Raw genomic sequence first — 15,900 nt, 5'->3', positions numbered from 1 at the left:
TCATACACAATAAACGCTTAAAATAGATCACTCTGTGAGAACTGAATTACTATAATAAAGTAACTAACGTTTTTTAGATGCACCTGAACTGGTCCTTTAAATACTAGTAGAACCTCCTCATTGACAAAAAAATACCGGGTCTTGCCACAAGAGGTAATAAAAGTGCTAAGGTGTTGCTAGGTGGTTGTTATGATATCCGGGGTGGTTGCTATGGTGTTGCTAGGTGGTTGCTAAGGAGTTGAGACTATAGACTGTGCTGGACGTACCTCTCTGTGTGTGCTGGCTGGTAAGATGGGTATGGTCTCGTCCACTGTGGCCAGCAGGGTCCTCAGAGCCAGTCCCACCTCCTACAATCCCAGCATTCAACAGTCATTATTAGACCCCTCCTCTCACTGCACTCACAGTTATAGTGAATATCACTGAGAACTTATTCACCTTCACCATGGGCACGTACTCCTCCGGAGGGGCCGGCTGGATTTTACTGGACATCTCAATCACCGCCTTCACCAGCCCGGTCACGTTCTCATACACTTTATCATTAGAGCGGTCCAGATTAGCCGTGGGGGGAGGACTGATCTCCTGAGGCTGGATCTGAAGAGAGAAGAGAGGAAGATTCACAATGAAGGAGAGGAAAAAAAAAAAGACTTTCTGCTGTTCTGTGCTGCTCCGCTAGAGGGCAGCATTTACAAAACCACAACATTACACTAAAAGCAGAGCTGTGTTCTTCACTTTTTACTATACAGGGTTCATACACGTTTTAATCAATACATTTACATGATTATTTTTGATATTTATGATATATTTTTTTATGTCTTCAAGGCTAATTTTCATGACCATAAGATTTTTAAATCTTCTCTCCCCATTTATTTTTATTTTTGGGGTATTTATCCTTCTCTATTGTTCTTGTGTTCTTTTATTTTATTATCTTATTTTATCTATATATCTATATATTTATCTCTATCTATATATCTATATAAACTGAAACACAAAGATTTGTGGAGGAAATTTCCATGACTTTTCCAGGTTTTTCATTATTATAAAACACTGAAAAATTCATCACCTTATTTTCAGAGTTTTATGAGTTAAGGCAGGAAATGAAACACGGTCTGTGTTGTTAAGAAGAACTGTGTAAAGTAAAAAAATATTTAAATTCAATGGATAAAATATAATTTACTGGGTGTTTTGTTTTGTTAGGAAGTTAAAGAATGCAAAGACAATGTTAGACCAAATCCCACATGTCTGTCTAAAACACAACATAACATTAAAATCGTCATTTTAATATCATTGAAAAGTTACTTTATTTCAGGAATTTATTATATAGATGTATTACACACAGAGTGATCTATTTTAAGCGTTTATTTCTTGTATTGTTGATGATTAAACATCTATATAATATACGAGTTTCACATTTTGAACTGAATTACTGAAGTAACTTTTCAATGAAATTATTTTTTTTAGATACACTAGTATATAGAATGATACACAGACAAACAAACATGAATAAATTAAAGGTACAATAAGTAATATTATAAACATCCTTGCTTATGATACAAATAATAAAATACCTTGAATAAGGAAAGGTTTCAAAGTTTATAGACCACTGTATGATTTACTTTACAAAAAGTAAAAATTCACAATCTATAATATTAGGTTTTAGACAAAAACTTACTTATTGTACCTTTAATTTTAATTTTAAGGTTAGTACTCTAAGATTAAGATTAACATATCTCTTGCGACTGCATTCTCACACTCATAATTTCCAGGCAAATAAGGTGAAACAATTAGTGATAAAACCACGATCAGAATTATATCCGTGTTGGCAGATGTTCAGATTTGATCTTTATTGTAAATATTGTGGTTTTGGACGGCAGATTGTTTAGGATGTGTAGATGACACTGGGTTGCAGCACTAATTCTGGATTTCAGTTCAACTCAGAATTTGGAAAGTCAGCTGTGATTTGATCAGCCGTGGTTTTATGTTTTTTATTGGATACAATCCGGGTTAGCACCCGAACATCCCTTTCAGACAGCTTCCTCTTACAGCATCCACAGTTAATCCTGTTGGATGTGGTTGGTCCTTCTTGGTGGTATGCTGACGTTACCCTGGATACCGTGGCTCTTGATGCATCACAAAGACCTGCTGTCTTGGTCACAGATGCTCCAGCAAGACGTGCACCAACAATTTGTCCTCTTTTGAACTCTGGTATGTCCCCCATAATGTTGTGTGCATTGCAATATTTTGAGCAAAACTGTGCTCTTACCCTGCTAATTGAACACTCTGCTCTTACTGGTGCAATGTGCAATTAATGAAGATTGACCATCAGGCTGTTTCAATTTAGCCATACGTTTCAGTTTCATTGTCCAACCCCTGTAGATTCATCATATTTATTTTAAGGTCTTGTCTTGCAGAGTTTTAGTGTATTTCAAGATGTAAAGATAATGTGTTAGATTTTACAGTTTACAAAAAGTGCAGGAAAAAATGTTCTGATGGATGTTGAGAAAATAAGGTACTCCAATGTAAAACAGTATCGGAATCGGAAAACATATTTAAATAGAAAATTACGTTTAAGTCTCATCGAATAAATCCAATTTTAGATGCGTCTATATGTAGTTTTCAGACCTCACTTTCAGTGCTTCTGAAGAAATGCACCATAAAAACGTTCAATGATGCTGAGGTCTGGACTCTGGTGTAGTGAGTGCACTGTTCTGGGAACAATGCTTTTGTTAAGAGGCTCCACGTACTTTTTTCGACCTACAAATTTGAATCGTCTTCTTACAATCGAGAACAGTAACAGTGTAAACAGGAAAAAAAAAAAGCTTTAAAATACGTAATGTGTACAGCTCTATTAGTGTAGATCATAGACTGTGTATAGCTGGACAGAGCATCGTCTCTTAAAAGTGAAGCCACCACAGGTCGGGCGCCCCCTGCTGTTCGGCTGCAGAAAGCTGTGTAACTCCACCCATCCCCATAGGTTTCAATGGCAAAACAGACAACTTTCAATCACGTTTTTTTCTAATATACTGTAATTCTACCTCCTTTATTTAAATGCAGCAGCTAGTGTAACCTCTGCTTATATTGTTACATTTTTATATCCCCACAGAATTCGTTTTTTAAAACTTTATTCAGCTCTATTCAAAAAAGGTGTGGTTATGGTAAAAGGGCTGCTTATGGGCGGGACCAATAACAGACCGTCAGCTCCGCTCCGCCCCGCTCTGCAGTCTGTGACCGCGAGGCAGCCCTCAGGGGCGGGGTTATTTAAATGAGTAGGCGGTCTCTCCACAGCCTTTCTCCCTCCTCTGGTCTCTACTGCGCAGACTCTGGTCTCTGAATCGCCAAAATGGCGGAAGATTTTGGCTTCATTTTCATTGAATGAATGGGAACGGAGACACGGCGTCCATCTTTATATACAGTCTATGGTGTAGATTCAATCTGCTCAGTAATATCCCAAGATTTTTTTATTTAATTTAATTTATAGCAGCAGTTTAGACTGTAAATTAAATAAATAGACTTTCGCTTAGTACTGAACATCAACCAACAGATCAAATTTGATGCACAATTCCTCCCACAATATCTAAACAGCATTAAATACACACACACACGCACATGAGTGTGAGAGCAGCGCACCCTAGAGGCTAGACCTTTACTGATACACACATATCAAACAGGTGACACACACTCAGGTGAGTCCTTACCCTCCAGGGCTACGTGCAACAACAGTGCAGCAAAAAGCAGGCGAGCGTGAGGAGGGGGCGGGCAGGCGGGGGAGGGAGGGAGGGAGGGAGGGATGCAGGGAAACAGAACAGGAACAAAGAATTAACGATACAAAAATAAAGTAAGTACATGCAAACATTCAGAAATTCAGAAACAGTAAAAGCCCCTCCCCCCCTCCCCCCCTCCTGCAGGACCGTGTATATTAGTGGTGAGGCTGGAGCACACATGTATTCTGGCTGCGATTATAAGGCGTAGCACATGGAGGCGTAGGTGGGTAGGTGGTTTCACGTCAGCTCTTTCAAATATAAAATCAAACCCAGATGCTTTGATTCTGCTTGTTTGTTTAATGAAAGGAAAGTGGAGAATCTCTGGATTAAACAGGCTGTTGGTTCAGCTTATCTGTGCAGATCAGGGCTGTTGTGTTTGGGCTGCAGGAGCTGAAGCTGAAAGTGGACGAGCTTTAACCCTTTCAGACATGGAAAAATATAAGAATGCTGTTTTTTTTTTCTGTAATGCAAATGTAACACAAAATAAGACACTATTATCCTAATCTTAATGTAAAATCTATATTAAAAGGTCTCATTCCATATATTTTTTATTTTTTTATTTATTTATTTATTTTTAAATGTCTAGTTGTGGTCTCTAGACTGAATGAAGCAATGTGAGCTTGTTTTCAAATAATAAATAAATAAATAAATAAAAGTGCTCCGGTGATCCTGTATAACACTGCTTTAGTCCAGTGGAGGAGTGGTGGGCGGGGAGAAATGACAGTCTTAGAGTCTCTGTAAAACACTAAAACTCTGTAAAATCCACCAGAGATCCTATTTAAACTTTTAGTTACTTAAATACAGAGGTGGGTAGATTTTTTTTTAAACTACTTTTAACCAGTGTAAACTAGAACTGTTCTAAACATACACCTACCTATCTCAATTGTACTTGGCTGGTGGTGTTTTTCCTCCATAGACAAATTCTAACCATTTATACCTTAGCTCTTTGCTGAATTACTGGGTATATATATAGCATATATATAACACTGATGTGTTATTCGCACACATAACACAGGAATGAATTGCATGTTGCTCCTAGCGCTGTCAGTTTTCTCTGATGAATAGATGTGCAACAAAACGATTGAAAAAAAAGAAACTACATGATGTTCAATGTAATTGACGCAGCGTCTGAAAGAGTTAAATCTGCTTTATATTCAAAACAAGCGTCTCACAGAAGAAGCAGCAGTAAAACTGCTGGGAAAGTGTAATCACAAGTTTAAAAAACATAAGAACGGACATTATTTCAGCTCTATTGCATAAGAGCTGGCTGGAATTAACCCTGCGGGATCGCAGTCGGCTCTGAGCTGCAGGTTTGGCAGCGGGCTGGGTCTGTGTGGCAGAGGTCGTGACCCTGTGGAGGAAGAGTGCCGAGACCAAAAAGTTAATTTCTACCTCTAGAGTGGATTTTCCCAGAGAGCAGAACCACATCCCATAATTCTGTTTATCCAGCTCCCCTCCAACCTACACTACTGCAGCTCAGCGGCCTGAAAACAGCTTTCAGTTCCATACAACCAACCTGAGACTGCAGAAACTCACCACACTGATACTGAGAATACTGTTCTTATTCAATTAGAATCTAATAATATTCAGAAAAATTAACAGAATATTAATCATTTGAGAATTATAATGAGTGCCTGTATCACATATTCAAGGTTGCAAAAAAATTTTTTTTTTTTTTTTTAATGCATGTACAGCCTAGCAGCTAATTCTATAAACAATTAAGTTAATAAGAATTAAGATACAATTTTAAAATGTATTAAAAGTTTTGTTACGACATCAAGTGATTTAACCCTGCTGTTATGTTACAGATCAAATTGACCCATTTAAATGCATTTTTATGGTTGAGTTATATTTTTGGAGCATGATTTAGATATAATAATGTGACTGAATTAGGTGTAATAATAAAAATAATAATAATATTGTGTAATAAATATAAATAAGAAAATGAATCCTTTGCAATTCAAAAATCTATAATGTTTATAATATTTGGGCCAATTTTAATACATTTAATAAAAACAATCACTTTCACTCTAAATGTTATATTTTTGATATATTTTAATTTTATTCACAGTATTATTAATATTATAATTTTAAAAACAAACAGGAAAAACAAGGTAATTATTGTAAGTAGCCACACTTACTTAAGTATTTCGTATTGATTAAATTAATATTAATTAAGTCCAAAACGTTTCACTTTCAGGAGGTTTATTATGCACCAGGTCAATCTGGCTTGAACATAACAGGAGGACTTTTCATTACTTCATTACTTTAATGCCCTGTACCTTTTTTTTTTTTTTTTTTTTTTTTTTTTTTTTTACATTGTTCTGTATTATGTCTTAAATTCATTTCTTATATTGCAAAATTATAAAATTTAATTCTGTTATAAATGTAAGTTTTTTCCCTTTAATTCCTAATAAATAAATTTGCCTTATCTCTTGATTTCTCCTGGTAGTTTATGTGATTTACTGAGAGGAGGTTCTGAGTTTGGAAGTTTGAGTTTTGTTTTAGGAGTATCGTGTACATACGTGTGTGTGTGTGTGTGTGTCTAGGAGTGTGTAGGAGTGTGTGGTCTCCTTGCTGGCGAGTCTTTCTCTGTTCTTTCTGCTGATGAACAGAACTCTGGCCGCTGGTCTGAGGGAAGCGAGGGATACGAGGGAAGAGAGGAAAGTGAGGGAAGGGAATTCTGGCTGGTTTTCAGAGATACTTTTCCATCTGCTCTGCACAGCAAACTCCTGCAGTTCAACCGGTCAAGCAGCAGCGCTTCAGAATAACAGGATAAAAACAGAAAGAGGAGTAAATAAACAGAGGGATGTGTGATGGAAAATCTGAGAGGGGAAAACCAGAGCGCATGCTTCAGAGCGGGGAGGCGTTACCGAGCGGTTCTGTTTAAACGCAGGGCTGCTGATCGAGCAGGAGCGATGCCTGAGCTTTGGAGAACCCGGAGAACTTCATGCTTTATAATCAGAACCTGAAGGAACTCCTACCTTTACGCCCTCGTTGTAGCTGTCCACTGGATTGATGCTGGCAAGGCTGCCCAGGTGGCTCGGGGCTCCTGGACGAGGGGGCTTCTTAGGCGGCGCTACGTGTTCTGTAGGGTAGAGAGAGAGGAGCAGCGGTTAGCTTAGAGAAGATACACTATATGTCTCAGTTTTCATTATTTAACTTTGTATAGGGCAGTCAACATTAAATCAAGCGTTAATGCACGTGATTCATTTGGAATCAGAAATATACTTCCTTTTAACTGAGCTAAAGCTGCAGTTAAGTTGGCTTGGAAAAGTTAATCGACTACTCCTCCTACAGCTTTTGACGTAGAATCACGAAATTTTGCAGTATCGTCGGACCTATACCCGATTAGGTTGCTTGTGCTTTTTGGAGCAATACGTCGTACGGTTTTCGTAAAAACTTGGTAAATGTAAAATAGGAAATGAATGGGGAGAAATTTGAACGCCCACGTAGGTCACAATTTTTTACGTACGAAGACCAAATTTGGCTAGTTTATATAACTTATGGACTTTTTTGCGAAAATATGCTTTACGAAACGTAGCTACTGCCTAGCAACCGCTTAGCAACTACTATAGAAATGATAGCAATTGCGTAGCATCCACTTATCAACATCTTAGCAACCACCTGGAAAACATTAGCAACTGCCTAGCAACCATTTATCAAACACTTAGCAACCATGTGGAATATGTTATCAACTGCCTAGCAACTACCTAGCAACCACTAAGCAACACCTTATTTTATAAGACAATTATTAGCTTTCCACCACATTAGCAAAAGCTTTTTGGACTTTAACATTTAGCCGAAAGTCAACAGCATAGCAACCACTGCTTGCACGTTTCAGACAGAAACAGCTTAGCAACCAATTTAACTTTTAAACGTTATTAGCGTACTTTTCCAAGCCAACTTAAAGGTCGTTATCGAACTTTCCTTTTCTAGTTTAATTTATTAGCCATAATATATTCGCCCGATAATTTACTGCTATGAACAAACGCTGTCTCTGCTGCTGCTGCTCCATGCTGTTTACACACTAAGAGCACGGTATGTGCAGCGTTCACTGCTCAAATCTGCATTAAAAACACTGTAACACAGAATCTAATCTCTATATATATTCTCTTGCTCCCACACCAGACAGCTCTGACCAATCAGAGGAGACTGTGTGCTCACGCTGTTTGTTTATTGGTGCATGTTTAGGTTAATGCCTGTGTGAAACCAAACCAAACAGAGAGAGAGAAACACTCCAAATAAACAGAAACTTTCACAACTACAGGTGTGAAAACGCTCTTTTATACTCAGTTATACATGTTTACATTAAAGTAAGAAACACATAAGTCAAACATATAAGTATATACTAGTATTTTAATTAGCACCACTAATATAAATATAATTGCATTTTACAGTTCTTACATTCATTCTTTAATTTACGTTTAAATATCCACTATAAAATCTTGCGTCTTAAGAAGTACAAGTGCGATAAAAATCGCAGTTAATCTCACAATATTGTTGTGATTAATCTGATTAATTTTTTTAATGATTGACACCACGGGTTTTGTTAGGGAAAACTAAGACAACAAGTAATTCTGCTGACAATAAAAGCTTTTTTCACCTTAATACACCCTACATTAAACACATCTTAAATCTGAATGGAAGTCAATAACAAATAAATTAATTTATCCCACGCACTGTTGGTCTATTTCTATTGGTCCATCATAAATCATAAATTTGTTCAAACAATATAAACAGCAGCTAGAGTTTACAAACAATGTGAGAAAGTAAAAAACACGGATCTACTATATATAACCTGCTCATAAATCCAACACAGACATTTATAAATGAATGTTTATGTCGACACCCACAGACTTAAAGTGGGTCTGAACTGCCTGCAGTTGTTTACATAAGCATTCACATGTCTAAGTGATTTATAAGTAGGGAGTTTATGTGAACTAACTGCTGTTAACATGCTATTTTAATTAATGTTAAAGATATTTTGAAGTTTAAAGATCTTTAACGTGGTCTCTGTAAAAACAAGGCTTGATTCTGATACAGATCTGAATCAGATTCTTTATTTTTTGTTAAACAAACTAAAATACTCTGTCTGTTAACTTGCGGTTTTTGAGGCTGGTAACTCTGATGAACTTATCCTGTACAACAGAGGAAACTCTTGCTCTTCCTTTTTTCCCCTGGGCCGGTCCTGATGAGTGCCAGTTTCATCATCATAGCATTTTGGATGGTCTTTGCCACTGTGCTTTAAGAATGCTTTAAGATTGACTGACCTTCACTTCTTAAAGAATTGTATTTTTATCTTTATTTAGTCCTCATAATCTGGATTAAAACATTACTCCAATAGGGCTATTCACTGTATACCTGTAACTCTACCTCTTCAAAACTTTACAACTGAAGTAGAATATAATGTATATTTTTTAGTTATTTCACCTACATAAAACTCCACATGTTCATTAATAGTTTTGATGCTTTAGTGAGAATCTACAATGTAAATATCAGTCATGAAAATAAAGAAAACACATTGGAAAAGAGAAGTTGTGTCCAAACTTTTGGCCTGTACTGTATATTATAATTATATAAAAAAATATATAATTATATAATAAAGTTGAATCTAATCTATTTAGGAAGCTGCATGGATTTTAAAGGGTGTAATGGTAGCGCTAATGATAATGAAAAAAAATGTGAGGCTCACTCCAGCATGCTCTAGGGCACAATCCAAAACTGCAGCTAAATATCCTGAAATCCTTAAATAGAACATTAAAAAAGTGTTATTAAGAGGGGGGAAGTGTGTGTAAGCAGTTTTACAGTTTTGAGAAACGTACCTGCTTTCCCCACGGGCTGGTATATGTGCTGGTTTCCCGTCTGAAAGAAAATAGAAACACAAACAAGCGTTTAGAGACTGGCTGGCTGGCTGGTCTGGGCTCGCTCCTCAGGCCCTGCTTTTACTGCTGCCCACCACGGCCCTGTGGGATTGTGGGTAAGCGTGCGAGAAAGTGTGTATAATCCAGCCCCGAGGCGCCCGTGCGAACGCATCAGCGCGTCTCAAAAACACATTCTCTATCAAATACTTCCATTTTTTCATATTGCCCCGCCCTCTTTTTACCCCGCCTGGCATACCAGCGCTTCCTGTCTTCCCCGATGTGTTCAGACAGTTCTGTAATTACCGGGAGTAAATGGGTCTGGTTTGTGGGTGCTGTCGAGCTGACGCCTGTTTTTTTCTGCAGATTACCCGGGTGGAGATGATGGCATGTGTAAAACGGCTGCTTGCGGCGGCTCTTCCCACTCAACCCCCATCCCCCCCGAAAACTCCCCAAAACTCCCCAAACCCCCCTCTGCAGGACCAGAACTCAAACCCCTCCTTAAACTAATGCAGAGTTGTGCTTCTCGCCAGAAATAACAAATTCAAGTGTCATTTTCTATTCATTATCTCTCAGCGAAGCTTTACTGGAACAGGTGGAGAAACTCTGCTGAAAGACTCGACGCTCTCAATCCATCTCAATGCAAATTATTGTTTGTTTTTGGGTGTAGAGTCTCAGTTTTATAGAAAGGAAACCCTCCTTTCACATCAGGAGATCGTTGGTTTGAATCCCAGTCATGCAGCTTGCCATTAGCTGCCAGAGCCCTGAGAGAGCACAGTAATTAGTCTTGCTCTCTCTGGGTGGGTACAGGACAGTAGATGGCGCTCTCTCTTTCCCCTCATCACTCCTAGGGTGATGTGGATCAGCACAAGGCTGCGTCTGTGAGCTGATGTATCAGAACCGAGTCGCTGCGCTTCCCTCCGAGCGTTAGCGCTGTGATGCTACTCGGTAATGCTACAGCATCAGCATCAGCATCAGCAGTTAAATCAAGCTAGTTGAGCTAAATCTAATTTGTAAAATCAGGGAAAATCAAATGAGTTTTAAAATTTAAAATTAGCCATGTTATTTATTAGCTAAATTAGATAAATTAGGCAAAGATTAAATCAGATTTTTAAATCAGGTAAGTTAAAAATATCTTAATACTTTTTACTACAGCAATGTTTCTTCATCTTCATTTAATAATGTATTTTATAAGCATTTTTACAAGCACAAAACATGTCCTGGCAAGAGTCAATACACAAACTAAATATTAAATGCAATGAAATTCAACTACTTTATTATATTAATGATCTAAAGAGTATCTCAAATAATACTCCGATAGATACAGTATTTTAGTACTTAAGTAAAGTAGTGAAGTAAAAATAATACTCCAGTGGGTACAGATACAGTATTTTATTATATTAATAATCTAAAGAATATGTCAAAAAGATGTTAAAAATCAAGCTTGTAGATCATTTTAATCAGCCTGCAGTCTTCTTTCTGTCTGAACTCTGGAATTATGAACTCATTCTTTAAATTCTTAAAATCTCCAGAGCTCATAGCTTCCGGCGAGAGACTTCAGCCCAGGAATGTGAACATGACAGACCTTCTGTATTTACGATGCAGATAACGGAGATTCCCAAAGACTCCAAATGTGTGTGTGTGTGTGTGTATTATTATTATTACACCCCCACTCCACCCCTCCCAGTGCCCAGTTATCCACTGGTTCACAGCCTATAAGAGAAATAAGCCGAGGGCTGTGGGAACTCACCGGCCCCTGGAGAGCTCCGTCCTCTCGGTCGATGCTGCCCCTCGAGTTCCTGGACTCCGGCTTCTGGAGACACAAAACCAGAAACACACAGAGTCAAATCTCCAGTTCTGAGCTCATATATCCACTTATAACCCTCCAATTCTGCTTCTGTTCTTTATATAAAATAAACTAATCAGACAAAAAAGTACAGTATGCAAACAAATAAAGTACTCGAGTGAAAGTACAAGTCTAAAGTACTAAAGTATTCAACATTTTTTGTACATTTTAAGTATTGTTTAAGTAGTTTATAGTAATGTAGTACTAAAGTACTGAGAGTAAAAGCACAGTAGTGTGTTATTATAGTAGTTATTACAGAAAGCAGTATAAAGTTAGAAGAGCTAAAGGCAGAACAGGAGCAGCGAGATCTTCTTATAAAATCAGCTTGATCTCTAGATTCGCTCTAACTTTATTGATTATGTGGGTTTGGAATGATTTTTTAATATTTTTTATAATTATAACAATGCAGCAGAAACAATGTATCAGAGTAAAAGAATTGAACTCATTCAAAACACTTAAAAAATAAAAATGAAGAGAACACTTCAGTTTCTGAATCAGTTTCTCTGGTTTTGCTATTTATAGGTTTATGTTTGAGTAAAATGAACATTGTTTTACTCTATAAACTACAGACAACATTTCTCCCAAATTACAAATTAAAATATTGTCATTTAGAGCATTTATTTATTTGCAGAAATTGAAAAAGCTCAAAAAAGATTCAGACATCAAATAATGCAAAGAAAAAAACAAGTTCATATTCATAATGTTTTAAGAGTTCAGAAATCAATATTTGGTGGAATAACACTGATGGTTTTTAATCAAAGTTTTTTTTTTTTAATGCATCTTGGCATCATGTTCTCCTCCACCAGTCTTACACACTGCTTTTGGATAACTTTATGCTGCTTTACTCCTGGTGCAGAAATTCATGCAGTTATGCTAGGTGGTTTGATGGCTTGTGATCATCTATATTCCCCTAAATCCACCCACCCATCCATCCATCCATCCATCCATCCATCCATCCATCCATCTATTCCAATGCATCACTTCCAACATCAAAAACCCTACATCCAAAACTTAATGTATCAGCAGACAGACTCAACTACACTTCCACAAGAAAAAACAAAACAAAACAAGAAAATAAGAAGATAAGAAAATAAGAAAACCGCACATCCGCACACAACATAACCAGCAGCTTCTCTAAATCCTCTTTAACAGATCCACACCCCACTGAAGAGTAATCCACAGAGACAGTACCGCTTTCCCAAAGCAGGATTTAAAGATGTGCATCCTCGGAGCGGAGTGTGTTCTGGCCACCGTGAGAAGAGAGTGAGGAGAGCGAGATTCCATCCTTCTCAGAGAGAGAAAGAGAGAGAGAGAGAGAGAGAGAGAGAGCTGTGGCTTCCTGCTGGAGCTCTGCTTAAACGCGCCTGAGAGCAGCATGTGGAGAAAACACACCGCCAGCTGACTCCCCCCTCCTCCTCCTCTCGCTCTTTTTCCCTCTCTGCACTTTCCTTCAACTCTCCTTCTTCTTATTCTGCAGCTCCAGCTCTCCCTCCAACGCATCCCCTCGTCCCTCCCTTTCTCTTTCTTCATGCTTTTAAAGCAACAGTTCAGCCAAAAATCTAATTTGCACTTTTTGCACTATTTTCCCTTCAACCCAAACACAGTCCATCAGCCAGGAGGCGTCTGGAGCGCTTCTGGAGGTTTGTTTTTTCAGTTTTGTACGAGGCTAAAAGGCAAATGCAGGTAAAATATAAATTAAACAATAGTGAGCAAACAAAGTTTCTTTGATTTTACCAAATTAAAAACCTCTGGAATATAATTAAGAGGAAGATGGATGATCACAAACCATTAAGCCACCAAACCAAGCTGAACTGCTTGAATTTTAGCCAAAAGCAGTGTGTAAGACTGGTGGAGGAAGAGAACATGATGCCAAGATGCATAAAAAAAATTGTGATTAAAAACCAAGCAGATTTATTTCACCAAATATTAATGTGTGTTTTGATGAACTCATAAAACTTTATAAATATGTCTTTCTTTCTTTGCATTATTTGAGATCTGAAAGCTCTGCATCTTTTTTTGTTATTTTTAGCCATTTCTCATTTTCTGTATATAAATAAACGCTCTAAACGACAATATTTTTATTTGGAGTTTAGGAGAAATGCCGTCTGTAGTTTATAGAATAAAACATCAATGTTGTTTTTTTCTCAAACATAAACCTATAAATAGCAAAATCAGAGAAACAGATTCAGAAACTGAAGTGCTCTCTTTGTTTTTCATTGCTGACGTGCAAAAACCCTGCTTTACCATTTTTTCCTCTGTTTATCTGACTGTAGTCTGTGCGTTTATCATGTTAAAACAAGATACAAGGGACAACTGCTAACTAATATTCCCTGGTCTTCCCAAAACACTCATTAGCATTTACCACTTATGCTAGTGCTAATGCTGCTGCACCCAGCCTTAGTGTAAATCTGTAAATCTACGCTTACTGTAAATAAATGTAAGTGCTTTACTCACCCAAATGAAAATAATAAGTTTTCAGAAGAGAAATCTGTGTAGATTAACATTACAGCTTTGTTTACTTAGCTTGGCTTTACTTAGCTTAGTCAGAGACCTGCTAAATTAGAAGAAAAACATGGTGACACCCCTGTTCCTTACTAGTGTAGCATAACGCGCCTTATAATTCAGTGCGTCTTACAGTCTGAAAAATATGGTATATCCTTTACACAGCCTTATAATCACTTCCCTTTTGCGCAAGTGCGACAGCTCACAACTTCACTGCTTTGATTTCCCTCTCTCTCTCTCTGCGATAGCCTGTGGAGCTTGTGGTCGTCTCATCCCAGAGGAAAAAACAACAGCAAAGCAAGAACTCAGACCCAGAAGATGCCAAATCTGTCATGAGATTCTCACAGTTCTCAGAAAGGCATAAACCACAGGGATTTCCGTAGCTTCCCGGATCATTGGCAGCCAAGCTGATCCAATATTACTGAACAGTATTTTCCAGAGAAGAAGAGACGTGATGATGTCCTTCCATTGTTAGGTCTGATGAGAAACCAAAAGCAAGTGTGGCATTTCTACACAGCAGAAGAAAATTACCTAAACTGAATTAATTAATGCTTTAAAATGGTTTTAAGTTGTGAGGATAACAGTCTAAATGAGATGAAACGGCTTAAATTGTTTATTTCATCCATTATACCCTATTGTATTTTTCGCACTATAAGACGCATTATGCGATACTAGTAAGGAACAGGGGTGTCGCCATGTTTGCCTTCTAATTCAGCAGGCAAAGGTAAGTTAAGTAAACAAAACTGTAATTTAAAAGTTAATCTACACAGATTTCTCTCCTAAAAACTGTTTATTTAGGTGAGTAAAGCGCTTCCATTTATTTACAGTAAGCCCAGATTTCCAGATTTCCACTAAGGCTGAGTGCATCAGCATCAGCTTTAGCATTAGCGGCTAACCGCTAGTAAATGCCCCCCGACAGCGCTACACTGAGGAATCCTGATTGTTCAAGTAAGCCAGGGTGATATTAGCTAGCGGTTCATCCCATGTAGATTGTTTTAACATGGTAAACACACAGCCTAGCGCTTAGCGGCTAAAGCTAATGCTGCTCCAGCAGTGCTAGCCAGGGTAGCAGCAGGCTTCAGTCCGATAATACTCACCTCTGAACGTCAAAAGAGCTAGCGCTTAATGTGGTTAGCAGCTAATGCTTATTCTGCTCCAGCAGTGCTAGCCAGGGTAGTAGAAAGCTGCAGTTTGATAATACTGACCTCTGAATGGTGAAAGATTTAGCGCTTAACGTGGTTAGCGGCTAATGCTAATGCTGCTGGAGAACTAAACTGAAACTCTTGTATAACTCTGTTCTTCAGTATTCAGAGTGGCTTTACTGCTCCTTAATACCTGACTGATATAATTTATACATAAGGAGCACCGGATTATAAAAAGCACTGATGATTTTTGGGGAAAATTAACGGATTTTAAGTGCACCTTATAGTGTGAAAAACACGCTACTCTATGTAATGGTTCAGCCTCTTCAGGTTGATCTCACCCAGAAGAAAGCACGCCAGTACAGTCATGATTTAGAGCTGTGTTTTTCAAAATGTAAAATGTTCCCACTAGATAAAAATACAAAAACCTTAAAAAAAAACACACACCTGTGATAAAACGAGAGATAAGCTCAGGGCTCAGCACTTTTCTGTGCCAGAGGAAAACTGCTGAAAAGAGTCTGCTGAAGTGAAGGTGGAGATGAAAGGATGAAAAGTCTACAGTACCAGGAAGCTCTCCTCATGCTCCAGCCAGCGCTGGTCCTCCTCCATCTGCTGCTGCTGCATCATCAGCCTTTCCTCCATCAGATGAGGAGGAAGCCCCTGACCCAGAGCTCGCATGTCTAGAGCACCTCCCTCCTGAAACACACACACACACACACATGCAAACACACACTTATTATTGTAAGTAGTAAAGCAAGAGTGCTATTAACTCTTAACCTGGCTTCCTAGAC

The 15,900-nt window shown here is 38.0% G+C and overlaps 2 protein-coding genes across 16 annotated transcripts in view; one reads left to right on the top strand and one right to left on the bottom strand.

The window, feature by feature from the left end:
- The window catches only part of ptk2aa (protein tyrosine kinase 2aa), a 139,526-nt gene that overhangs the window by 2,229 nt on the left and 121,397 nt on the right, over window positions 1–15,900 (bottom strand). For all 15 annotated transcript variants that reach the window (XM_049475709.1, XM_049475710.1, XM_049475705.1 and 12 more), the window contains 6 exons: window positions 15,674–15,805; window positions 11,370–11,432; window positions 9,584–9,623; window positions 6,743–6,846; window positions 436–591; window positions 267–347 (listed from right to left, as the gene is read on the bottom strand). In XM_049475709.1, coding sequence (XP_049331666.1) covers window positions 267–347; window positions 436–591; window positions 6,743–6,846; window positions 9,584–9,623; window positions 11,370–11,432; window positions 15,674–15,805 — 576 coding nt within the window. The remainder of the gene's footprint in view (window positions 1–266; window positions 348–435; window positions 592–6,742; window positions 6,847–9,583; window positions 9,624–11,369; window positions 11,433–15,673; window positions 15,806–15,900) is intronic.
- Window positions 1–15,900, top strand: part of rplp1 (ribosomal protein, large, P1) — a 106,728-nt gene that overhangs the window by 7,386 nt on the left and 83,442 nt on the right. The window lies entirely within an intron of this gene.

This window comes from Astyanax mexicanus, chromosome 3 (genome assembly GCF_023375975.1).
Source record: "Astyanax mexicanus isolate ESR-SI-001 chromosome 3, AstMex3_surface, whole genome shotgun sequence".
NCBI lineage: Eukaryota > Metazoa > Chordata > Actinopteri > Characiformes > Acestrorhamphidae > Astyanax > Astyanax mexicanus.
This window is presented reverse-complemented; position numbering and strand designations above follow the sequence as displayed.